This window comes from Purpureocillium lilacinum (genome assembly GCF_023168085.1).
Source record: "Purpureocillium lilacinum CBS 284.36 DNA, scaffold_3, whole genome shotgun sequence".
Classification (NCBI taxonomy): domain Eukaryota; kingdom Fungi; phylum Ascomycota; class Sordariomycetes; order Hypocreales; family Ophiocordycipitaceae; genus Purpureocillium; species Purpureocillium lilacinum.
The window spans coordinates 573,093-597,854 of record NW_027072113.1 but is presented as its reverse complement, the minus strand read 5'-3'; the positions used below and the strand labels follow the sequence as shown (position 1 = coordinate 597,854).

Sequence of the window (24,762 nt, the reverse complement as noted above, 5' to 3'; positions counted from 1 at the left end):
TTCGGGAGCGGTCAGGGTAAGTAAACACGGGGAGAAAGAGGGCAAAGGCGCGCGAAGCTGCCGCGATCGAGGTGGTGGCGGTGGAAGCTCCAGCGACAGGCTGCTGTGGTGGAGCACAATGACGCAGAAGCAGTGATGGAGGGGCAGGCGGCGGATGCCTGGAGGTCCTGCCTGTGAGGTCCTGCAAGGCGATTTTGTCAGCACCCGCCCACATCGTCTAGGGTAGGCCGCCCTTTGACGGACTTTCGCGTCCAACGTGACACGAAACTCGGGCAAGGCATGCACAGCATCGGAAGAGTGAATTTGTCATCGGCGTGTGATGTTGGGCCCAAATCAATATCCGTTTGTCCTTTAGTTGAAAGTACTCTGTACCCGGTGCGGAGTGCTCGTAAGCCATGATTCCAGGTGACCTGGTGGTTAGATGTAAGTCATGGTTTAACTCACTTCCGCACTGGACAGACGAGAGACATTTTGGCCTCGTTCGCCGAATCGGGAATGCTTCGTTTTGCGCGGGACTTGGTCAGAGTGACACGAAAGTGATACTAGTCAGAGCTAAGAACAGATACGAGTTCTACCTTGCAAAGAGAGCCATCGGGCAATTACTCGTCGTACACGAAACCGTCACCCTCTCCTCCCCATCCCATCACAACAACACTTGGTATCAACAGACAGACAAATTACAAGTCGGGCGAATCACTCCTGCGTTGCCTCGCACAGCGGTAGAGGTACAAGCGCACGCCACATCACAGCACCGACGCGTGGTGCCCGTGGAAGCCAATGCCAATGGCAAAGTCTGCCTCGGCTCTGCCCACCTCTTGCATCGTCGCCGCGTCCAGACACAGCAGATACGACTTCTGCGCGGTGCCGTCCAGCACCACCGTCAACACGACGCCGTCGTCCTCGCTCGCCCCGCCCGGGCGTGGCACAAAGATGGGCTCGCACGGCGAGTGCGCCTGCGGCGCGCTCCACAGCACCGCCTCGCGCGTCTTCAGATCCGTCTTGACGATGGAGTCCATGAAGGTGCTCAGCCCGCGCGACCCCGCCCCGTACACGTATCGGTACGCCTTTCCGGCCTTGCCCGGGTGAATCGTCGACAGCTCCCCGGAGTGAGGGCTCGGGATCGACAAGACCTCCTCTGCCTCGGCCATGGCCGCCTCTTGTTCCGTCTGAGGGGATGTAGGCATCACGAACTGGATCCTGGCATGCCGGGTGGCCAGGTTCTGGTGTCCCCACTTGTCCCAGTAGGTCTTTGCGGCATCTTTCCTGTCGAGAATGACGTCGTAGTAGAGTCCGAGCATAACGTCGGTCGTTTCGTACATGGTGAGGTCCATGTTGAGGACCGTCTGTAGCTGGCCGGCGTCGTCCTTGTTGCGTTCTTCGAAAGCATTGACTGAGTGGAAAAAGAAGCCAGCCGGCGTCGAAAAGCGAGCAACAACCCCCTTGCCATGTCGCCTGTCAACCACGAACCATCTGCACCGCCGCGACTTGTCAAACGGCTTCAAGGCATCGAGCAGGTTGTTTTCCCACAAAATCTTCAGGCCGCTCCACCCGTAATGGGACGAAGGGACGCACAAGACGACGTAGTTTTCCGTCAGAAAGAAGCTGTGGATGTACGCAGGCGGCAGGTCAGGCTCTGAGATGGCGGCGAGAATGTCTGTAGTGCCGGTCGCGGCGTTGACGCGAAACATGCGGTACGTGGTTTTCCGACCAACATCAATGTTGAAGTTGAACATGTCGCCTGTCTCGGGGTCTCGCTGGGCATGGGCGCAGGAGAGCGGGCCTTTGAGATCCGGGTGAAGTGCCACCTGCTTGGTGTAGCCCAAGGGTTCAAGCGTGTCCGGGTCAATCTCTTGCAGCGTCTTGTTGTCCGTACTGAGATAGACATTCTGAGTCCCCGTGCGGTGGCCGCTCGTGGTGTTGTCGGGACGCTTGTGCGGCAAACCGGGAACGTTGGTCAAGACAACGACGCTGTTGTTCTCATGGTGGGGTTTGAAGAGGCTCATGAACTTGGCAAACCTGCCCACGCACGGGTCTGCCCGTTGCCCAAACGACGTGCTGTGTCGCCAGCCGATCTTCTTAATGGCGGCGACATGCTCTTCTGATTGACGCCGCGACGAGTACACCACCGTGGTTTCGCCACCCTCCTCTTCCGGGGCGACAATGTCGAATTTGTGCGTGTGCGCAAACCCATCGAACCAGTGGCTCACGTAATGAGTCCCGCGGGCAGTGTCTTCAACGGCGGACTGGCCCGGCCCTGTCCGGTACAGAGATCCGGCGGCAAAGGATGGGATCTTGCCCTTGACGTGAAGCTTGATGGGGCCTCTGTGCTCGTCGAGGTGTTCAAACTGTCATTGGGTCAGCAGTGGCCAGAACCGCGTAAAGACGGAAAGCTTACCCCGGCATGATTGGGCCATTCTTTATATAAAGCCGCGGCAAAGTTCTGGCGCTGTTGCTTGCTGTCTTGCACTTCCGCGTCTAAAGGACGACGAATCACGCCGGATTCGTTCAGAGCCATGGTGGAGCTTGAGGAGTCAAAGACGCAGACTGGTTGGTGACACGGCGACTGAAAAGTAAAGAGGGTTGCAGGGCGTTGCTGTACGACTTGACGTTGAGCTGTTGGTGGCGGAAATCAGGAACTTATATCGGCACTGGGCGGAGGGGCGATGTTGGTTCGGCCCTCAACTGGCATCTTATCCGTCACCATGGATGACAGAAGGAACCAGGGCCGGAGCAGCTCGAAAGGCATTTCCCGATAGGGACTGTTCAGACGGAGTTGGCACAAAGTTCGCGAGAGGATGGATGGGGAAGTTTCCGGGGTTATTCAGCCACGGCATGGTAGGTAACCTGGCTGGCTGGTTGGAGCGGCCGGTGATGCACCCCCATCCCACGCCACATGTTGGTGCTAGGGGCGGGTTTCCGTGATGAGGGTGCGGGCTTGGCTGCAGCCGCATGACGACGCCGGCTCAAGGTGCGACTTGCAAGCCAGCAGCAGCAGGCCACCTTCTGGCCTGTGCGAGCCGAGGCGGTAAACACTACCTAAACACCGACAGAACCGAGCCGAACCCATGCGCACGGGACTCTGCGCGCGCGTTTGTTTGCCTGCTGCTGCGCGTTCGTTAGTAACGATGCCGCGCAGTAGCCACATTGCTAGCCGGGGCTGTAAGGCTGGCTTTTTCAACGCGATGGATTGGCATCTTGTTTGGGATGATTCGTCGATGCGAAGGTCCCCACATGGCGCCTTTGACAAGCGAGTGCGAGGTTGCCGCATTGTTGGTGGCGCCGACATCCCACGCGGCACGACGCCCCGGCTGGGAACAACGCGGCCGGCACTCGCGGACGTGGCACACGCAGACAAGCGGTTTGTTTCAACAAACTTTCCAGCTTTGTGTTCGGGAGTGAGCTGACAACGCGGTCTGTACCCGGCTAGAAACGCCTCCCGAATCGCTCTGGAAGGATGAGTCGTCGTCATGCTGTGACGTCGGCCGGAGGGGCAGCCAACGCCTTCAGCATGGAGTGCGAAGTACCTGCACTCGGGATCTGGGTCGTACGCGGCGCACGCGGGCAGCTGATGCTACGTAGTTCGTTCATCGTGGTCTCGCAACTATCGTGGCAGGGGGGTCTTTCGGAGCCGCGGCGGAACAGCGCGCCAGAGGTAGCCTGTGACCGCCCTACTAGGCCCTCGTCCGGTGCCCGGGCATTGACGATGTAGCTACGTTGGGGTTCGGCGACGGTACCGATCTAACATTGCACACATGCCTTGGGCGAGACGTGCGACAACAAGTCACAGTAGCAAGCCGACCCCGATCCGCGAGACTGCTGATTCCGCGCCACAGTTGGCATTCCTGATGGAGCGCGACCATTGATGCGGGAGGAACTGGCCTCAGGCCAAGCCTTCACTTCATGTTCCCGTGAGTTGCAACACCGCGATTCCCTGGACCGTGCGTGCGCGTGTCTCTGTGACCTACCGGATCCCGCATTTCCTCCAAGGATCCATACGTCGCACTGGCGGAATTGTGTAAATGATCCGCGGGCTAGTCGGAAAGCTTCATGTTCGCAGCTTTGCCTCCGCGTTTGCCCTCGGCAGCGAAGTCACCCATGTACGCCTTCGGGGTTTGCAGCGCGAGGCATTCCTACCGCGTGCTTGTCCTGCCCGCCCCCGTGCTCGTTCGCGGACGATGCGCCACGTCGAAATTCATTATCGCCGCATGCATACACGATACGGCCTCACCGGCCTACGCATTATGGAAACAGGACTTGCCAATCACCCCTCTTCTTGCAGTGGCAGGGCCTAAATATCTTGGTGCAATGGCCATGCGTGAGGGGCAGTCTCCTCCTGCAACGCCGTTCTAGACCCACGACGAGGGAAGGCGAGTGGTGCTTTTGTAGTACCAGACTTTGTACGTGGGTACGTACGAAGACGATGATGCACTCTATGTGCATGCATCCGCATGACGGCTGTAAACAAACGACCAGTGCTTTCCTACCCAATCCGTTTGTCGTTGCCATACTGCCCACCAATGCTCAGAGCCCTTGCCTCCATTGTGTCTGCGCAACATGGAAGCTCCATCCTATCGCTTCCAGGCTCCTTGCCATCGCCATGCTCTATGAAACGCCCACGGTTCGATTGCCTGCAAACGGGTACGGCATCCGCCACCCGGTCCGGCTCTGGTTCGCGTTGCGCTAGAGCGACTAGAGTGCCGCGTCGCACATCACCCGCGATTCCTCTCATTGCTAGTCGACTCGTCGCCAGAAGTGACTGTGCTTCTATTCATATTCACTGCCACTGTTCACTATTGCCGGCCCGGGGTTTCGAGCCCCGAAACCGTCCCATCACTTCATGTCTCATCGCGGCATCGCGCTTCGTCGACCAGAAGACGCAAAAAGGGTTGTGAGATAGGCAGTGCAACTGTCGATGCCCAATGGCCGCGCCCGCGGCCTTGATGTGAAGCCCGTCGCTGATCGCTACTACGTGAAACAGCATCGTACAAATTGTGTATATCTCTGCAGCTGAGGATCAGCAAGGACGTCGTGCTCTCCATTCGCATGCACTCCCGATGCTTGGTTCAGCTCACCTTCGTTCACGCTCGCTCTGTAAGCCGAAGCTCTTGGTGCCCCGTGTCTCTCTGAGGCTCCGACATCTGTATCGTGCATGGTCCAGGTGCAATCGGGTTAGGCCGCGCGCGTATCGTTCGGCTGCACGTCGGGGACAACATGTAGTCAGCTCGCCACAGAGGCTCGCCCCCGTATATCGTAGCAGGCGGAGACCGTCGTCAGCTCTGATGCCGCATGCTCTGCAGAAGCCAGTCCGACGCCGGGCATTTTGAGCCAGTAAAGAAGGGCTGATAGTGGTATATGTTGGTTCCGCTGACCGGTGTGCGACAAGATGCCGCCTGCAGTGTGACTGCGGTTGGCTGGCCTCGACTGACTAACTGCGCTTGACAGTTTCCTCTGGCGCACAAGTCCTAGTGAAACCCACCATCGGCCAATGCCGCCCTCTGCTGGCGATCCGGCTTCATGGTTGAGGCAGACGGCTCTCACTATGTGCCTCGATCGACCGGAGTGGGTTTGCTCTTCCCATGCAGGTGAGCCAGGGCGAGCAAATCGTGATTGACTAAGTTTCTGTGGGAAAGCCGGGCCGGGAGACACGAGAGAGAAAGAATCATCAATCTGAGGCAAGAGAAAATGCATGTATATATTCCTCCGCTGGTGATTGATGAACCGAATGAGCCCTCAGGAACGGACTTGTCAAGGCTGTCCTGATCCCTCAACGCATTCGATACATCGTTTCCATTTGGTCCCAACTCCTTTCCATGCAGTCAGGGTCAACTGCAGTCGCACTGTTCACCTGCAAGATGCTGTACAAACCAAAGGTCTTAGACATTCGTTCGGGCAGCGTGGAGGATTCCCTGCGCCATTCGGTCATGGACGGAATCCGAGAAGATCCCCGTACTCTGCCAACCCTCATACTATACGGACCAGAGGGGCTACAGCATTGGGACGACCACTCCCATGCTCCAGATTACTACCTCCGTCACGAGGAACTTCACATCCTGCGATCACGCGCCTATGAGATGGCCGAGACGATTGCCGACAACACTGCGATGGTGGACCTTGGCAGTGCGCAAGTATCCCGGTTCCATGAGTCCCCCTGTCTACTGGCACCGACATTGTGCGGGATGCAAGTGTAATCATAATAATGACTGTCTTTGTAGGAGCCTCGACAAGGCGGCGCTACTGCTGGACGCCTTGGAAGTGCAGGCAAAAAACGTAACCTACTACGCCCTGGACTTGGACCATGCGGAGCTGCAGAAGACGCTGTGCAGACTGCCGTTGGGCAAGTATAAGCACGTTCAGTGCGTCGGTCTACAGGGAACGTTCGAGGACGGGCTCGAGTGGATCAAGAACGACCCCGAGCAGAGCCGACGCCCGCACTGCCTTCTGTTCCTCGGATCAACCATTGGCAACTTTTCGAGGGAGAACGCGGCCAGGTTCATCCGCAGCATGGCCTCCAGCGCGTTCTTGTCTGAATCCGCCAAGAGCTCCATCATCCTCAGCATCGACTCCTGCAAGCTGCCAACCAAGGTGCTCCGTGCCTACAACTCGGAAGGAGTCGTGCCCTTTGCCATGGCTGGCCTCAAGCACGCCAGCGCCATCCTGTGCGAGGCCGCGTGCCGCCAGGAAGACGCAGTGACGGAGACGTTCCTCCCGGACGATTGGTACTACTTGAGTCATTATAACCACGTCCTCGGCCGTCACGAGGCTTCCTTTACTCCGCGCAATCGGGACATTCAACTCGGGTCGCCCCTGGAAGATGTCGTCATAAGGCTGGGCGAGACGATCCGGTTTGGCTATAGTCACAAGTACGACTTTGCAGAGATTGAGCAGCTCTTCCGTGAGGCAGGCGTCGCGGCCGTCAACTCATGGGGTGCCGTGGGTTGCGATCTTAGTAGGTTGCTCCAGGCGGCGACAGCACCGTCCCGCTCTTTTCTGCTTGTGCTTTGGCTGACTGGTATTCAGGTTTCTACCAACTTGGCACGGCGTAATGATGGAGCTGTGAGTGAAACCTCGAATTGATTGCTCGCGAGTCATTCGGGCACCGCGAGGATGGAACAATCCCGGCTTCCATCGGTCCATGTACCTATTTGGGGGTCTCCTCCCCGCCAGTCTTTTGCATTGCATTATGCACTGGAGCTTTGGTGCCCGGGAATGTGTCCCAGGGTAGGAAATGACAAGAAATTCCTCAAAGGCGGCATGTTCCAACAGAACGTTACGACCAGACGCCTTGGCGGCGGTGGGGGGCCATTGTTCCCGTAGCAGCACAGTGTGAGCATGCGCGCTTACCTTCATGTTCACGTCCCACGACATGGCAGGACTCATTGCCACTCACGGAGACGCCAGCTAGTCAATCTATGTCAGTGACACTCCCTGGCTTTTCCTTTTCAAAGGGAAGCCGGAACGCACATGCCTCAGTCGCCTCTCCACAAGTGACTACATATACATGTCCTGCAACCTTAAGGTGACAAAACCGATTCTTATTATTTAGATAAGCACCTTCTAATAAAGCACATACACTATGAGAGCAGGGCAACAAGTTGGCCAGGGATATGTCAACATGCTACGTATCATGCGGTTAACATATAGAGCCGGGTAACCGCTCGCCAGCTATAACTAACGCCATAGGACAGAGATGATTCTAAAGATAGCCAACGCAGCCGGAGGCAAATGAGGGGCCGAGACCAAGAACGATGCCATGGTCGACGCCGCTCTTTAAACAGCAGCAGGAAGCGGCTTCCTTTCTTAAGTCGTTGAGTTGCACGACCGGACACGGAGTGCGCTCCCAACCTGTACCGCAGATAAGGCATGCACACCATGTTACTTCGCACACGGGTTGACGTGGTGTGGTGTCACAAGCCACCACGGTGAACCGCACACAGCAAACCCTGACTCTGGGCTTTGGATCCGTGGCTTGCAGGCTCCCTCCCATCTTCTACAAGACTGTCACCACCCGTACATGAAGCGAAGATGAAGACGACCATGGCCTGTAAGCTCCGTGAGTATCTCGCCCTTCGATTGATCATTCGAACCCGCAAGCAGCCATGATTCATTTTAGTCTCGCTGCTGCACTCCTTGTGGCTCCCGTTGCTTTTGTATTGGCCCTGTCGTGCCACCGTTGGGCAAGGCACCCGCTTAGAAGAGTTCCCGGGCCATTTCTGGCATCCTTCTCTCGATTTTGGCTCCTACGCCAAGTATACAGTGGCAAGCTGCACTTGGTAGACACGGAGGCACACGAGCGATATGGTAATAATTGCTCCGGGTTGACGAAGCGGTCCGTATGGTGGCTTATGAGAAGCAGGACCTATCTATCGGGCCGCCCCAAATTATGTCATTGTTAACGATCCTGCCTTCATACACGAAGTGCACAAGTGGGATCGATCGGAATGGTTCACTACACTCGATCCCCAGATTGGCCTACAAAGCGTTGGGACAGCACGAACCATGACACAGCACAACTCGCAGCGGAGGCGCATAGCCGCTGCGGTGAGTTCCCCTGATATCGCGAATCTTTACTGGTGCTAACATAGGCCACCTCTGGTCTTTGCTCAGTATAACCCCGACGCAATGCATGAGTTGGAGCCGCTGCTTGACAAGTCCGTCAAGCAATTTATAGATGTGTTGCAGACTAGGTTTGCCGCCAGCGGCAAGATCTGCGACCTTGCCGACTTCATTCATTTTTGTACGTCGCATTCGCCACGAGCGGCTCGCTCATGCGAGGTCATTGACCCGTCGTCAGTTGCATTCGATGCCATCATGGATATTGCCTTTAGCAACCCCGTCGGCTTTGTCAAGGCAGGTCACGACGTGCATGGCATCATTGGTTCATTGACACAGCTTTTCCATGTCACCCGCGTAATGACCACATTCCCAGAGTTGCAAAAGTTCATCAATCACCCTTGGGTGAACCCCGTGTTGGGTACCAAAACATCAGACACCTCGGGCCCTGGGATGATCAGAGGAGTCAGTTCCCGTCACGGTTTTTCTTGGGAGCCATCTTGTCTACGATTAGCAGTAAACGCTAGACTCTAACATTTATCTCGGTAGATGGCAATTGGTGAGGTGAGACGGCGACTCAAGCACGGCAATCCTCACGGTAACAAGGACCTCCTGCACCGATTTCTCGAGTTTCGAGACAAGGACGGCCATGGTATTCCCCAACAAGAGCTCGAGGTCGAGGCGTTTACACCAGTGTTTGTGACTTGGCCAACACTACACTAGCAGACATGCAGGATACGGGCCCTCTGACACGGCTTTGTAGAATCGCCGGACCGGAATCAGTTGCTACTATACTACGAGTCGCCATAGTCTACATCATCGGCACGCCTCGCGTCTATCGCAAGTTGATGGCTGAAATTTCCGAGAAGGAACGCTTGGGATTGCTGTCAAGCCCAGCGACATACGAAGAGGCAAAGAACATGCCATTTATGGCGGCGATTGTGAAGGAAGTCTTTCGCATTCATCCTCCAATTGGGTATGCCATCTCTAAGCACTGAGTGGATGGCGTGATAGGAGGTTCTAAACGAGAAAAATGGCTTCACAGGACTCCCTTCCCTCGCAAAGTACCACCTCAGGGAGCAACGATTTGTGGTTACTTCGTGCCCGGCGGCTGCGACGTTGGTGAGTTATATTTCGTCCCGCTACCCACATTGGCTCTTTCTAACCAGATTTTAGGGTTCAGCATGTGGGCATTGGGTCGAAACAGGTCTGTCTTCGGCGAGGATGTCGACATTTTTCGCCCTGAAAGATGGATGGCCAGCCGGGAGACCATCAAAGCTTATGAAAGGGCTGACATTACATTCAGTGCGGGATTGACAACTTGCCTCGGAAAGTATGGCCAATCGCTCCACGCCGTGGTTGTCATGGTCACAAATCGCTGACGACCCGATCACCCTGTCATGGTCACAAATCGCTGACGACCCGATCCCCCTGTACCAGGCACATTGCACTCTGCGAGATTTACAAGACATTGCTGGAGGTGACGTCAACTCCACTGGCACGTTTTTCATTTCGGCCATGTTCTGACCTCTGAATTATAGCTGTTTCGTCATTTCGAAATCAGCCTAGTCAATCCTTTGCGACCCTGTACGGTGGAGAACATTCTGACTTTTGTTGTGCATGACCTGCCCGTTTACTTGGCACCCAGAACAGCGTAGCTGTCTATGACATGGAGCCTCGGTCGCGCCTTGGGGAGAAGAAGGTGGAATGATCATGTCAAGGTAGAGGAACCTATGTACTCAGTCAATCCTGATCGTTCCTTGAGAGAGAAATGGACATTCACACGTCAAAGAGTAATATGCATACTTTGCGAGCAGCTTTGTTGGTCGCTACGGAAATTGGAAAAGGACAAGCCCCTTGCTCATTTACACATGCATATTCGGCTTTCTGCGTGTCGAAGTGTAAAAGTTTACTTGTCCTCTGATCCATCAACAAGCGCGGCACACTGCGCGGCCAAACAGTGCATCCTTCACCCGGACTATTGTTTTCCCGGCCACTTGCGGCATATGCCTGTGATATCAAGGGACGATTGCCTCGCTGAATGCTCCTCCTTCAATCTCGTACCATGCCAAGAACCCGCACTCGTGCGCCTAGACTGCCCCGTGGAGGGTATGCTATGAAGCAGTCCCGGGCCGGACTCACGTCCTCAATAGTAGTTTCATACAGTTCGAACTCGAAACGTCGGATGAGGGCCGCCAAGCTGAGATTGACCTGACAGTGAGACAGGCTATCGGCGTCGAGTTCGTCCAGGTCAGCACGATTCATTGTTGCCTTCACCACCCGCTGAGAATAGCCTGTAGAAGGGGAAGGGCTTACTTTATGCCTGGGCATTGCCTCGATCCTCTCGAGAACGATGTCATGTAGCGATCCAAGCGATCTCCCGCCTCGGCGGCTTTGATCCAGCGCTCGGGGCGAAAGGCCAGCGCGTCGGGGAAAATATTTTCGTCGGTGTGAATGAACCAGGAGATCATGCTCACTGGAGTCTATTGTCAAGTCTTGTGAGTCACTGTAACTGGCATGCGTAGTTTGGGGCAGGAGGACAGCTACTCACACCTGCTGGTATCTTCCAGTCTTTATACTCGAGAATCTCGGCCGGTAGGACCCGAGGGCTTCGCGTGGTGGTTCCGAGCTGTAGCCGGATGCCTTCACGCACGACGGCAGACTTGAGGCAGCAGATGTCAGTGTACAGCCGGGTTCAGATTACTGGGGACTCAGAAGGAGTTTGGACGCACTAGATATGGGAGTGCCTCGAGTTCACTCCATGCGGGAATTGTCGTCGGCTTCGGCATGACTGTTCGCAGTTCCTTCCTCAGGGCCTCGAGTTTGGTCCTGTCATGTAGCAGGTAAAATAGGCAAATCTCCAGCGTCTTCAAGCTGGCGGTATTCGTTAGATCCGAGCTTCAGCTTTAGTTAGAAAGGGCGGGAGCATGGATGATGACTGGACCTTGGACGAAGTCTCACTTCCCGCATGGAGCAGGTTTTGGGCCTCGCTGCTCAACCTCCAAGGCTGCTTCTCTTCAGGGGGCAGATCGCTGTCCAGAAGCGCGTAGAAGATGGTCCCGGGGTGGAGGATACCATCTCGATACTTCGCGCAGATAGCGAGCGTTTCCCTCGATATCTGCTCCTGCCAGCTGATGAGAAGGGCCAGTGCTGGCCTCAGACGAGCGATAAGGCTTCCAGGCATGAACTTTGCAAGGCCATGGATCCAGTAGAAGTGCCGGAGAAGGGCAGTCTCTTCGTCGGCCGCCGTCAGCGTTCGTCTCCACTGGGACCCAAGTTCATCGCCATCCAGACAGGGATACCCGTCGCCGCCATAGGCGTAGCTGGAGATTATCTCGATAGTCAGGCCCGTGGCGAAGTCTAAGATAGCCACCGGCCGCTTTCGCTCGATCGTGCCTGCCAGATAGGAGCACAGGCGCTCAACCTTGCCTCGCATGACGGGCTCGAAGTTGCGCACTGCCTTTTTGGACAGGAACGGGAGAATAGCTGCGGACCGCCGGCGGTGCAAATCACTCTGAATCGTGGAAAAGGTCGAGCCAGGGGCTGCGTCAACTAATACATACAGTTCATCCTTGTCGCGGCGCTTGGAGGCCGGGGCGTAAATCTCATCATAGAAACTGGCATCGTTGATGTGGATCTCGCGTGGATTGATGCGCACAATGGGGCCTCAATCACGCCGCAGTTGTCAGCCAGAGAGCCAAGGTTGACGAGGATTTCGTATGATTGAAGACACAGAGCTCACACACCGTATACCCGATGCATCCGTTCAATCTCCCACAGAAACTGGCCATCTTTTACCAAATCATAGTAGCACTCGTACCAACTCGTCAGCGCTGCCAGCTTTGGGCCGGGAAACTTGGCGAGTGGATGGAGGTATAGCCTATAAATGGCCGTACCAACAACCATCAGGACGGATAGCACGACAAGGCTTTCAACCGTTGCGGTGGCAGTGGGAACGGTGAGCCCCATTGCGAGCATCTTTGTCTCTGATACTGCCCCTCTGAACGCGGAAGCCAATGAAATGTGATGGAAGTTAGAAATAGTTGAAATTTGGCGATGAAACGAGGCTCGAGTGCTACGCTCAAACTGGCAGCAGCAACATGAAGGGAAGGAAGTCAGAGGACTCAGTCAAAGCCCTGTGTTGGTGTTGCTAAACGTTGAGTTAAGACCTGTGACCGGGTTACTCTTTTGGCATATGCGGGCAAGCCTCAAACTGTCTAGTCTCAACGGCTATGACCAATTCAAGAATGACATCCTTATCTATCAAGCCAATAATAGCTCAAAATGCCCTGCCGCTTAGTCGTTGCATGCTTCATGCACGAGCTGTGCAACATCGGGAAAGCTGTTTCGGAACGCACAACATGGTCGGGCATCAATCAGCTCAATTCGCGCCACTCCTTGGCCGCGCCCATCAGATTCCCTTGACAATAGCAGCCATCTGACGGTTATCAAGACCAAAGCCTACTCCCAGTCCACCCTCTGGTCACACATCCAACTTCTCACAAAGTGAGTTGTGCCGCCAAGTCATGTCAACCATGCAAGCCCTCGCAGCCTCTATTCTCGAGAGCGCCACCGCTCTCTCTCAGGAGCTGAGTGCAGCTGGGGTAGATGACTACTCCCTGGATAGCGAGCAAGCGCCGGTCGACCTTCCGCTACTGAGTGTCCGGGGCTCGAATGCTCAGTCGTCACTCATTGTAGCTGCCGAACAGATTCTTCGGCTGGCGCGTGGACCTCTGGGTTATTTGAACAATTATGGCCTGACTGTAGGTGAACCGGCAATGCAAATATGACCTTTTGCACTCATAGAGTCTCATGCATGCAATGTTTCCAGGTGGTCGAAGCGGGCACACTGAGAGCTCTCGTGAAGCTGGGTATCCCAACTCGTATCCCTCTGGGAGAGTCCCGCTCATATCAGGAGCTGGCCGACGACGTCAACATTTCTCCTGAGCTGTTGCAGAGGCTCATTCGATATGCCGCGGTCTGCGGCTTCTTACGCGAAGACGACGACGGCAAGGTCCGGCACAACTCTGCATCTGTCATCTTTGTTCGAGACCACGAAGCCTCGGGCGGCGTCTCGTGGAATCTCGAAGTGCCCCTGAAAGCCGCGCCCCAAATGTTCGAAGCGTTGCAGCGGGACCCGTTGGGCCAGGACCCTCGAGCATGTGCCGCCAGCCTGGCGTATCAATCGGGCGCGGCGCTCCCAACGTTGTGGGAGATTCACGATATGTTTCCTATCCTGCGCGACCAATTTCACGACTTGATGGTTTCAAGCTGCTCTTCGCCCTTGGAGTCCATCGAGCACCTGGTCGGTGGAGTGGATTGGACGGTGTTGAACACTGTCATTGACGTACGTATCAAGTCTCATTCCTGCAGTCACTGACCCCCTAACGCACCAGAATGACCGCTCACGAAGATGAACAGGTTGGGGGCTCACGGGGTCACGCCTCGCAAGCCATTACTGCGAGATACCCGCACATCCGGTGCATCGTACAAGACACCAAAGAGGGCATCGCACAGGGGGTAGAAGCCGAAAACGTCGCATTCATGGAGCATGACTTCTTCAAGCCGCAGACCGTGCTCGCCGATGCGTATCTCTACCGCTACATCATCCACGACTGGGCCGACGGGGATGCTAGACGGATACTCTCCGGCGTTGTGCCAGTCTTGAGACAAGGCACCAAGCTTATCGTCATGGACATAGTTGCCCCGGCGCCAAAGACGGTCGACTTGCACATAGAACGATGCATACGGGGCTGGGACGTGAGCATGGGCGTACTCCTGGCGGGCAAGGAACGCACCCTTGAGCAATTTCAGGCTCTCGTTGCGGATGTGGAGGCCCGGCTGCGTTTCCAGACCTGTGTTCGTCCCAGCGGAAGTCTCATGAGTATAATGACTTGGGTCTATGAGGGGTAGCTACACGGGCGTGAAGGAGTCTTCTCGTTAGAGCGGAGGAGACGGCATGTCTCCCCGTTAGAGACAGAGAGGGGCGAGTCCTAAGCCAGTCTATAATAGGAATGAATTGTTGAAGACGAACATCGCCGTCTCTCTCCCACCGCCTGACAGGTACTTCGGGTCCTACTGCATCTAGGCTTTTGACATTGTCACCGGAAGCCCAACAAGTATCCACAAAACCTACAGACACTAGCGTCAAGGCACTCTTTGCCAACCTCTCCATAAACCCGGCCTCGCAATAACACTCGGAGGCGCATGCCTATGGGTTTGGTACCCGAAGCTTGGAATGTACCGGACCACGCTGGATGCAGACGATGACGACTCGGCGAGCCAATATTTCCACGCGTCTCCTCCCCACGAACACGTGGATTATCGAGCGGGTCGGCAGGGCTGACGCGGTCCAGGCCTCCAGGGGTTGCTGAAATGACCCCCAGCCGCCCATACCCAGATCCGTAGAACAATAAGACGCCAATCTTGCCGGGCACCCACGGACGTTTTCCTACAACAGGCCTGGCTCAAAGACCCCCGCATCCACCGCTTGCGCACGATTCGCATTCGCTAAAAGCCATCATCGATCGCATCACCATGGGCGACACCGCAGACGACAACGCCACCGTCACGGACGCATCGCCCGCGAGCTACGACAGCCTCCTGCGGGATCCGCGGTTTCGGCGTACGTTTACGCTGCCGGCAGACGCTGCAAAGGGCCGTCCGGAGGAGCTCCAGGTCACCTACGCGGACTACGGGTATCGCAATGAGCAGGAGGGTCCCGATGATGAGAATGTCCTTTTATTCTTCGCGCCTCTGTTGGGCTCGCGTATGTGGCATGTCGCCAAGGATGCCTTGGCCAAGCGGCACAAGGTCCGCATCATCAACGTGGACAGACCCGGCGTGGGAGGCACGGGTGAGGTTCCCGCGGAGCGCCGGGTGGCTGTCTGGCGAGGTATGCCTCTCCCGTCTCACGCCTGGCTTGAGAGGCCGCGGGTTGTCCGCTGGAGACTAACGTGAACGAGATGTCATCATGGGCCTGCTCGCGCATCTGGGCATCCGACACGTCTCGCTGGGCTGCCAGAGCGGCGGGACCGTCCACGCACTAGACCTGCTGCTACACCATCCCGAAGTCCTCCACCCGACGCGACCCTACCTGGCCATCGGCGCACCTTGGATCCTCCCTGCCCACTCTGGGGTCATGACCATGACCATCACCCAGGCTCTCCCGGAGGTCCTCCTCGCCCAGACCGGTAGAATGGCAACAGTCGTCAACAAAGTGGCACCCATCGTCTCGGCATCGTTCGGATTCAGCCAGGCCGTTCTCAGCCTCGGCAGAGGAAATCAGCCCTCTGAGACGGATCTCGATGAAGATGCCAAGTTTGAGGAGAAATTAGGCCCAATACTGAGCAACTTTGTCATGACGCAAGGCGTGGATGGCATGGCGCAGGAGGCCATCCTGCTGATGCAGCGAGCACCCGACAACGCCGGCTGGGGCGACTGGAAGGACTATGATGATCTAGCCCCGCGACTGAGTGAGGCGCTCTCAGCGGCCGGGAGACAACTCGAGCTCGACGTCTATTTCGCCGAAAAGGACGGCATGGTCGGGGACGCGGGGTCCAAGGGTCCACAGTGGTTCGAAGAGTGCTGGAAGCGCGAGCAAGGCAAAGGCGTCATCCGGTATGCCAGTAGCGTGGTTGCTGGAGCAGAGCATGACACGATATGGAACTTGCGATGCGGTGCCATGCAGAAGGTGTTTGCACGGATAGGTAACAGTATAGGGTCCGAGAGCGGGCGGGCATGTCGGGAGGGGGATGCAGACCTGGCTCTGTAGGTTTGCGTCGTCAAACACTGGGCAATTGTGCTGTTGACCCGGTTGTTGCACACGGCACGCCGGTCGCCGTCGGGGTACGCGGGAGTGACGCCAAACCAACGCACGTAGCGCAAGCCGGAGGGCTCCCGTAAGCAATAGACATGGCAGTGCCAGGTGGCAGCGGGTAGCACGCAACGGATGCAGAGGCACAGTGGCACCTGTCTCACGGAGGTTTGACCCGAGAAGCAGTCCAACGAGGTGGCGAGCTGCATGCCCACCAGCCGACTGCGGCCTGACCCGGGCTCTCCGCCCTCAGCGACGGGAGCAGATGGTTGCGTTGGGGCAACTCCAAGAGACGCTGCAGTGCGCCGTACGCCCTGTTCACTGATGTGTCCACGATTCAGGACGGCGCGGCTTTCAAGACGGAAAGACGTGCGGGTCGGCCAAGAAGTCGTCGACCTTGCGCTTTCGGCCCCCCTCCAGGGCGTCCAAGTCAATCTTGCCGCCGTCGTTTTGCGTCGACGCGCTCTTGTCGGGGAGCTCACTGACACGGCCGGCCACGCGCGCGAGAAGGACGCGCATGCGCTCGAGCTCCGTCTCGACGGGCCCGTTGCGCGTGACGAGGTTATCCTGGATGCGCCCGTCCGCGGTGTCGAGCGGCGCGATGCTCGCCTTGAGGCTCCGCAGCCGGTCAACGCGCTGGCGGAGCTCCTTGCGCCGCGCGCTGAGCTCGCCGAGGCGCGCGACGGTGTCGGCGTATCGCTTCGCCTCGGCGGGGTGGTTGTTGGTGTCGCGCTCCGAGGGCCACTTCTCTGGCAATGCTTCGACAACTCCCTCGTCCGCTATGTCGCGCACAGTCAGTACTCGGACACTACCGCTCGAATATGGATGTAGTTCTCGGGCGCACCTAGATCGAGCTCCCGGCCCAGGGCCTCGGCATCGTTGGCGGCATCGGCGCCGACCCTGCGCTCGGCGTCGCGGTCGTACGCGGCGGCGATCTGGGCGGCGACGTTGCGCGAGGCCTGCGGGGGGTAGACGCGGCGGGCGTGCTGCTGGAGGGTGTTGTTAAGCGCGAGGAGGGCCTCGTCGAAGGCGCGGGCCGGGATGTGCGCAGCGCTGCCGTCGTTGTCGTTGTCGTCGGCGCCAGCAGACGCGTCGTCGTTGGCGGCGCGCCAGGCGGCCGAGGGCGCGAGCGGCTGGGAGAGGAGGGTGGTTTGCGCGGCGAGGAAGGACTGCTTGAGGGACGGGACGGTGGGCGCGGGCGCGGGGGCCATGGCGGGCGAGGCGCTGGAGCGCGGTCGGGGCGGTGTTTGTGGACGAAGAGGACGGCGTTGATACTCGCGATGCTGGGGCAGATGGGAGCTTGGATGGGCTGGAGGTGAGGTTTACGGGCTCTGTAGTGAGGTCCTGTTGGAGGGGCGGATTCCTGGAGCCTATGGAGGGTGTTCCGGCCCCAGAGTCCCGTCCCTGACTGACGGGGCCGAAGCGCTGTGGCTTGCTCCAGTCCAGGGCACAAGAGCCCCCCTGGGCGCTGAGCCTCCTCCAGCGCCACCTCCAACGCCAAATGCAACGCTGGCGACTCGACTTACACGGAATACCTAGAGCATCTCGTGCCGCAACTCACGCGTAGCAACACCGGTACTGGGGACGCGAGAAGAGCGCAAATCTATCCCAGCAATAGCAAGTGAAAAGTAGTCCCGACTCTTAATGAAAAGGGGTCCGACCATACGCAACAGCGGCGCCGTCGCCGGACGGACGACTCCGGCTTCCCATGCACTGTCGCCGCCACCTGTGGAACTCGGCACGGCAGGCCGGCACAATATTGGCAGGTGCATACGGGGGGCTTCGCCCTTGCCGTTCTCGATCCTACTGCTGCCACTCGCCAGGTCCTTATTTGAACCTCATGCATCCCTCGTCTTCTTCCTCCCTCACCAACGCGAGTGATCGCTCCCGGGTACGCTCAACACAGCATCGCGAGGCGTGATGAACCCACCGCTCAGTGCAGCACCTCGAAGGCCCTGCGATACTCCCAAGAACGTCGACTTGCCCGAATGCAACATGGCGGGGCTATCAGGCCCAAGCCGTCTGCGATCGAAGCCGACGTAAGCCCCCAACTCAACTCTCGATGCCGTTGTCTTGGCTGTCAATTGTCGAGTCGGCAATTACTGGGAGTCGCCTGGGGCCTAAGCGCTAGCCAGCAACAACTTCAAAAGAGAAGAGATGGAATGTTGACAAGGCGGCCTGTGAAGACCTGATCGGCACGGCTGACGGCTTCTGCGAGTAAGACGCCCAGTTGCAGCCACGACGCGGCAGATACGACGGCGGTCTGGCGAGACTAGACTGCACGGAGCGCGCAATGCAACCCATTCTTACCAAGAAGCAACGAGCAGGATTCAGAGCCATGGACAGGCAATCCCTCCCATTACCAGGTCGATCAATTCTCTCCATGATCACTGCAATTCGCAACGAAAGGGAAACAGAGGCAAACATCGACAGAGGCAAACATCGATTAAAGTGCGTCCATCCGAGCGAGGCTGTGTCGAGCGACTCTGGCGGCAGTCCAAGACATGGAACCGCGACTCGGCTCTCGCCCTCGCGTTTCACCCCAGGCAAGACCCCGAGCTCGCGAATCGAGCCACTGCCACGGCGACGCAACCAACAACGCGTCTATTCTTGCTGCTCCGCCCCACGACAGCGATCGGCAGTCTTGGCGGGCTCGTTCACCCTCTAAGCACGGCCGCAATGGCATCACGGGCCCAACAGCCTGCGAAAGCCCGCATGCAACCAGCGGCAAGAGGCCCGATGCTCCGCATGCCCATGCCCATTTCGCGGCCATGTCCATGTCTCCCAAGACAAGCTCACCCAATGGGAGACTTTGAGGCATAAGCTTCTTGCGAGCCCGGGAGGGAGTCCCTGACGCAACGCCTTGGCGGTACTTTGTCTCGCAGGGTTGAGGGTTGAGACCTTGAGCGACGACCAACGTCAGGGCTTGGACCGGAAACCGCCCTTTGTGACGACTGTTCAAGGGCGCAGCACCTGGATCTGCCGTGACAAACCACTGCTCCGCTTTCACAGCGCGATCGGCTTGAACTTTTGGCGCGATATGTCATTGCCGCGAACAGGGGACTCGGAGATGGACTGAAACGACGTGTACCGGTTCGAAAGCGGGCAATACGTGTACCGGACAATGAACACTTCCGATGCATGGCTAAGCCTCGCCCAACAGCTTCGCCGTGTGATCGTCTGAACAAGCGCGAGGCGGGCGACGCGGCGAAACCTGAATCACCCGCCACGCCATGTTCAGGAGAGACATGCAGCCGAGTGTATATCTAGGGCGGCCACCGGCTTCATTCCATCTGAAGGTCAAGTAGGAAGCGAACCACGTCTTCATTTAGCATCTCTTCCAACGTTGTTTTGCACGCCGCTGCCACACAGGTTCCATCTCGACGCATCTTAACAGCCGCTATCACAAGCCTGGCTGGAAAAGGGGATCTCTATTGCAACACCGCAACCTCAACAGCAGCAGCAACCATGGTCGTCGTCACGAGACCGCCAGCCAACGCCTTCGTGGCTTGGGCGCGCAAAATTTACAACCCGATGGGCTTCGCCAAGGGCTACAACTTTGTCCTGTGGTTCATCTTTGGCGGCGCGCTCGTCGGGTTCGCCCTGGCGCGCTTCATGTACCTCAACATCCCGGGCATCTTTTGCGCCGGCGGCGCCAACGGGGCCAGCCCCGGAGAGTGCTACTACTACATGAAGGGCCGAGAGCGCGTCGGCCTGATCCTCCACCTCGCGGGCATTCTCCCGGCCGGCCTGCTCGCCGTTTTCCAGTTCCTGCCCGTCATCCGGCACAAGATCCTCATCGTACACCGGGTCAGCGGATACATCATCATCCTGCTCTCCATGGTCGGCATCGCCGGCGTCTTCATGATTGCGAGGCACGGCTTGGGCGGTGGTCTCGACGTGCAGTCCGCGGCGGGCATTGCCAGCATCATCTTTGTGACGTGCAAGGCGATTGCGTTTTACAACATCAAGGTGCTGCAGATCGAGCAGCATCGCGCCTGGATGCTGCGCGCTTGGGTCATTGTAAGTAGCAAGCGCCCCTCATGGGGAATTCAGGACTGACGATTCCCCAGGCTGGCTTTATCGTCACGATGCGCATCATTGGCATCATCATGGCCAAGATCATCGGACGACCCGGCGGCGAGTACTACGTGGCCCGCCCCTGCTACCTCGTCGACAACATGTTTCACGGGAACCAGTCCCGCGTCGAGGACCTCTACCCGGCGTGTGCGGCCTTTTACTCGGGCGCCGATCCCAACGTTCACGTCCCCATCCACGCAGACATGACGTCTGGTCGACCCGACCAGATTGCCTCGTCCTTCAACAACAGCTTCGGGCCGGCGGGTTTCCTCGCGCTCATCATCCACGCCATCGGCGCGGAGGTCTACCTGCATCTCACGCCGCGCGAGTCGGAGCGCCTGCGCCGCGTTTCGTACCAGCGGCAGCTCGAGGCCGGCATGAGGAACCCCGGAAATGCGGGGCTCACGGCCCAGAAGGTTGGAGATGCCGAGCCGTGGTTTCCCAATGAGCCGCGCGTTGATGAGATGAGCTCGAGCTCCGTCGAGGATAAGCCTGCATCAGCATAGGCTGGCAACTGTCACCTAAAAATCCACAACATGTAAAGCTTGCAGCTGTGTGGACGGAGAAGGAGAGAGGTATGGGGGTGTTACTGCACTGTCAAGGCTCTTGGATTGGTACAGGTTTGGGAGCTTTGACTAGACGAGCATTACAAATGGGCGCATCTTTGGGGGGCACATGGATGTATGGCGTTGGCACGACGTAGATTGGAGTTGGACTTAGCGTTCTCTATTCGTCACTGACACCTGATGTTTCTCTATGTCTAGAAGCCTAGAGGCGCACGATAGACGGGGCAGACCCGGATCAAGCACGGTTAAGCAGCTTGTAACTTATAGTGACGCAGCGAATGAGGCTATACTGATGCCTGGAATCTTCTCAAGACGCACCGCGAATGCCACTGCCCGCCCTTTAGATACCCGACCACCAGTACGTCTCGGGGACGGTAAACGAGCCCCTGACGACGCACGCCCGCGGCGCATCCACGGCGCTCGTGTTCGCCACGAGGACCTCGTACTCGCCCGCCTCGACGCACCAGCGGTCGCGCTCCTCGTCCCAGTACGCGGCCGCGTAGCGCTCCAGCTCCTCGACGCGCACGCGCCGCGACTCCCCCGCCGCGAGGTGCGCCTTGGCGAACCCGCGCAGCTCCTTGACCGGGCGGTTGATCTTGGCGGCCTGGCGCGGGCGCACGTACAGCTGCGCGACCTCCGCGCCGGGGAGGGCGCCCGTGTTGCTGACGGTGAGGGTGGCGGCGATGCGGCGCTCGGGGACGGGCGCGCCGGATGCCGTTGTTGCTCTTGTTGCTCTTATGGCCGTTGAGGAGGAGGAGGAGACTTCGAGGTCGGAAAATGAAAACGTCGTGTACGAGAGGCCGTGCCCAAAGGGAAAGTTTACGGCGCGGTCGGCGAATTCGTAGTAGCGGTAGCCGACGTAGACGTCCTCGCCGTAGAGGGTGCGGCCGGCCTCGGTGCGGAAGTTGAGGAAGGCGGGCACGTCCTGCAGGCGGCGGGGGAAGCTGAGGGACAGCTTGCCCGAGGGGTTGGCGTCGCCGAAGAGCACGTCGGCGATGGCGTTGCCGGCCTCGTTGCCGCCGTACCAGGCCTGGACGACCGCACGCGCATCGCCCAGCCAGGGCATCTCCTCGGGGGTGCCCGTCTGCATCACGACGGCCGTGTTGGGATTCGCGGCCACTACGGCGGCGACGAGCCGGTCGAGCGCGCCGGGCAGGCGCATGCTCTCGCGGTCGGCGCCCTCCGTCTCCCAGTCCGAGTTGAGACCCGCGCAGACGACGACCTGGTCGTGCTCCGCCGCGAGGGCCGCCGCGCGCGCCACCTCATCGTCGGCGTCGAGCACCTTGCAGCCGCCGACGCGCAGCGAGCCGTTCTTGGGCGGGCAGGCGTCGCTGCGGAGCTTGGTCGTGGGTGCAGACCCAAACTCGACGCGGATGTGGTACGTCTGGCCCTTGGTCATGGGGAAACGCCCGCGTTCCTCGATCGTGCCCTGCCCGAAGAAGCTGTCGCCGGCGACCTGCTTCGTCGTGTTGTCCACGACGAGCTTGTCGTTGACGAAGATGCTCGCCGTGCCGCACACGACGCAGCCGACCTCGTACTCGCAGTCCTCGTCGGCGACGATGTCGCCCTCCATGTCGGCGAACCACAGATCCCCGACCCGCGGCACATTGTAGTCGACGAGGTGCATCTCCGTCTTGGAGAAGAACAGCTCGTCGACGGGCTCACCGCGCGGGGCGGAGGCGTCGCGCGGCTCGTTGTAAACCCTCCACCGCACGCCAGATTTACCATTGGGCGCGGTGCACTGCGAGCCCAGCAGCGGGAGGAAACGGTGCGTGTACGCGCCGACAGTGTATGCCGGCTGCTCGCCGAGCTTCTCCGCGATGCCGTCGTATGGCGTAACGGCGTAGTAGGCAGGCAGGGCGGCGGAGCCACCGCCATGGTAGGTCGCGACTTTGGCATTGGGTCCAATGACGAGCGTCTTCTTGTCCTTCTTGAAGGGAAGCACGCCTTCCTCGTTCTTGAGCAGGACGATGCTTTCGGTGCCGATCCGGCGCAGCAGCGCGGCCGTCTCGGGCGTGTTGGCCTCGCGCTCGGGCCCGTTCTCCGCGAGCTTCAGCGGCGCGCACTTCTTGACGAGCTTGAGGACCTTGCGGGCGCGTTCGTCGATGACGTGCGCAAAGGGCTTGTTGTTGGAGGCGTTGAACTTGAGCGCCTCGCCGCGGAAGCGCGGCGGACCCGGCATCTCGAGGTCGAGCCCGGCGACGACGGCCGGCGTCGTGCTGTACGTGCCGAACCAGTCGCTCATGACGAGGCCATCCCAGCCCCACTCCTTGCGCAGCATGCCGTCAATGTACTTTGCGTTCTCACTGCACATGGTGCCGTTGATGCCGTTGTAGGCTGTCATGAAGGCCCCCGGACGGGCGTCGCGGACGGCGAGCTGGAAGGGCAGGGCGTAGATCTCGCGCAGCGCGCGCTCCGTGACAATGGCCTGCACGCCCTGGCGCTTGTCCTCCTGGTCATTGCAGAGGAAGTGCTTGATGGCGGCCTGGACGCCTGTGCTCTGGATTCCGCGGACGAGGGCCGCGGCGCCGAGGCCCGCCAGGAAGGGGTCCTCGCCGATGGACTCGAAGCCGCGGCCGCCCAGGGGCGAGCGCTGCATGTTGATGGTGGGCCCGAGGATGACGTGGGCGCTCTTCGCGATGGCCTCGGCGCCCATGGTCCGGCCGGCCTCCTCGAGCAGGTCCTGGTTGAAGGTGGCGCCCAGCGCGGTGCCGCAGGGGAAGCAGGCGGCCGGCACGCCGTTGAAGAACTTTGTGCCGCGGACGCCGTTGGGGCCGTCGGTCAGGCGGAGAGAGGGGATGCCATGCTCGGGCAGGGACTTGGTGTGCCAAAAGTCGATGCCTGGAGGATGTCAGTCGAGTCGCGCTCGCGTGGCTGGGCGCATCCGTAAGGGTCTGGGGATACCTGATAGCAAGTCGACCTTTTCGGCTAGGCTGAGGTTTTTGAGGACCTCTTCGACGTCAATGTCGGCCATGGCGGGCTCCGGATCGCTGCGGGCTGGGTCGTCGAGGTGTGCAGCTGGATAGCTCTCAGGACAGTGCGTGGATGATGTTCAAGTCGCAACGTCAAGACCAGGGTGCTCGCGATCTCGGCAACGACACAGGTTGTAGTTGATTCACCGCGCGAGAGGTGTATGGGCAATGGGCATGTTTCCAGACACCCGAGGGCGGCGAGAACACTGCCGGTTTAAGTAGCAACACGACGTACGTCTGGAGGCGGCGGCTCAGCACGAACAAACGTGGCATCGGGGATTCCCCTCCCCCCTTCCCGGAGCTCTCGCGTCGCGGGCGGAGAATTACCCAGCTCGTCGCACGACAGACAGCCAGGGCGGGCCGGCGTCTCCCCTCGTCAGCCGCCTCTGCGCGCGGCAGGACCCTGACGACGGCCAGCAGGCGGGCGCATGCGCGCGCGTTGCCGGGATCTGCCAATTAGGGCCACCAAGGCGCGCAATGTCGGGACGGCAAAGCAGACGGGGAAATGGGCAGCGACTCCGAACAAGAGACAACTCTATGTCACCCCACACGAGCGAGGGGCATCCGCAGGGGAATGGGGGTGACTGGGGCGGAGGGGACGATGCAGGAAGCCATCGAGGATGCCAAAAGGACGGGATGCCCCGCTCTGGGCGGGACATGGCCCGGCCGGCTCGACACCAGCCGCCATGCAGCCAATCAGATGCGCAGGATAGCCCGGCATTCGGGACGACATTCCGCTGGCCGCAGGCAGAGACTCACGCACTGCCTGCACTGGTGC

At 58.9% G+C, this 24,762-nt stretch overlaps 8 protein-coding genes across 8 annotated transcripts; 4 read left to right on the top strand and 4 right to left on the bottom strand.

Annotated features, from left to right (window-relative positions):
* Window positions 1-743: 743 nt before the first annotated feature.
* PLICBS_004035 (uncharacterized protein) lies at window positions 744-2,515 on the bottom strand (the record flags this gene model as incomplete). Its single annotated transcript, XM_018326752.2, has 2 exons — window positions 744-2,345; window positions 2,396-2,515. 2 exons carry the CDS (start codon window positions 2,513-2,515, stop codon window positions 744-746), a joined length of 1,722 nt encoding a protein of 573 aa, XP_018175072.1.
* Window positions 2,516-5,852: 3,337 nt separating this feature from the next.
* Window positions 5,853-7,043, top strand: PLICBS_004034 (uncharacterized protein; the record flags this gene model as incomplete). The annotated part of the gene is made up of 3 exons (XM_065600368.1): window positions 5,853-6,142; window positions 6,213-6,946; window positions 7,018-7,043. 3 exons carry the CDS (start codon window positions 5,853-5,855, stop codon window positions 7,041-7,043), a joined length of 1,050 nt encoding a protein of 349 aa, XP_065456440.1.
* Window positions 7,044-10,862: 3,819 nt separating this feature from the next.
* On the bottom strand, window positions 10,863-12,519 carry PLICBS_004033 (uncharacterized protein; the record flags this gene model as incomplete). The annotated part of the gene is made up of 5 exons (XM_018326755.1): window positions 10,863-11,033; window positions 11,102-11,212; window positions 11,283-11,424; window positions 11,490-12,216; window positions 12,297-12,519. 5 exons carry the CDS (start codon window positions 12,517-12,519, stop codon window positions 10,863-10,865), a joined length of 1,374 nt encoding a protein of 457 aa, XP_018175075.1.
* Window positions 12,520-13,085: 566 nt separating this feature from the next.
* Window positions 13,086-14,463, top strand: PLICBS_004032 (uncharacterized protein; the record flags this gene model as incomplete). The annotated part of the gene is made up of 3 exons (XM_018326756.1): window positions 13,086-13,313; window positions 13,382-13,897; window positions 13,972-14,463. 3 exons carry the CDS (start codon window positions 13,086-13,088, stop codon window positions 14,461-14,463), a joined length of 1,236 nt encoding a protein of 411 aa, XP_018175076.1.
* Window positions 14,464-15,087: 624 nt separating this feature from the next.
* PLICBS_004031 (uncharacterized protein) lies at window positions 15,088-16,324 on the top strand (the record flags this gene model as incomplete). The annotated part of the gene is made up of 2 exons (XM_018326757.1): window positions 15,088-15,445; window positions 15,516-16,324. 2 exons carry the CDS (start codon window positions 15,088-15,090, stop codon window positions 16,322-16,324), a joined length of 1,167 nt encoding a protein of 388 aa, XP_018175077.1.
* Window positions 16,325-16,720: 396 nt separating this feature from the next.
* On the bottom strand, window positions 16,721-17,577 carry PLICBS_004030 (uncharacterized protein; the record flags this gene model as incomplete). The annotated part of the gene is made up of 2 exons (XM_018326758.1): window positions 16,721-17,145; window positions 17,211-17,577. 2 exons carry the CDS (start codon window positions 17,575-17,577, stop codon window positions 16,721-16,723), a joined length of 792 nt encoding a protein of 263 aa, XP_018175078.1.
* A 2,257-nt stretch (window positions 17,578-19,834) lies between these two features.
* PLICBS_004029 (uncharacterized protein) lies at window positions 19,835-20,952 on the top strand (the record flags this gene model as incomplete). The annotated part of the gene is made up of 2 exons (XM_018326759.2): window positions 19,835-20,389; window positions 20,440-20,952. 2 exons carry the CDS (start codon window positions 19,835-19,837, stop codon window positions 20,950-20,952), a joined length of 1,068 nt encoding a protein of 355 aa, XP_018175079.2.
* A 400-nt stretch (window positions 20,953-21,352) lies between these two features.
* On the bottom strand, window positions 21,353-23,986 carry PLICBS_004028 (uncharacterized protein; the record flags this gene model as incomplete). The annotated part of the gene is made up of 2 exons (XM_018326760.1): window positions 21,353-23,853; window positions 23,917-23,986. 2 exons carry the CDS (start codon window positions 23,984-23,986, stop codon window positions 21,353-21,355), a joined length of 2,571 nt encoding a protein of 856 aa, XP_018175080.1.
* Window positions 23,987-24,762: the final 776 nt, after the last annotated feature.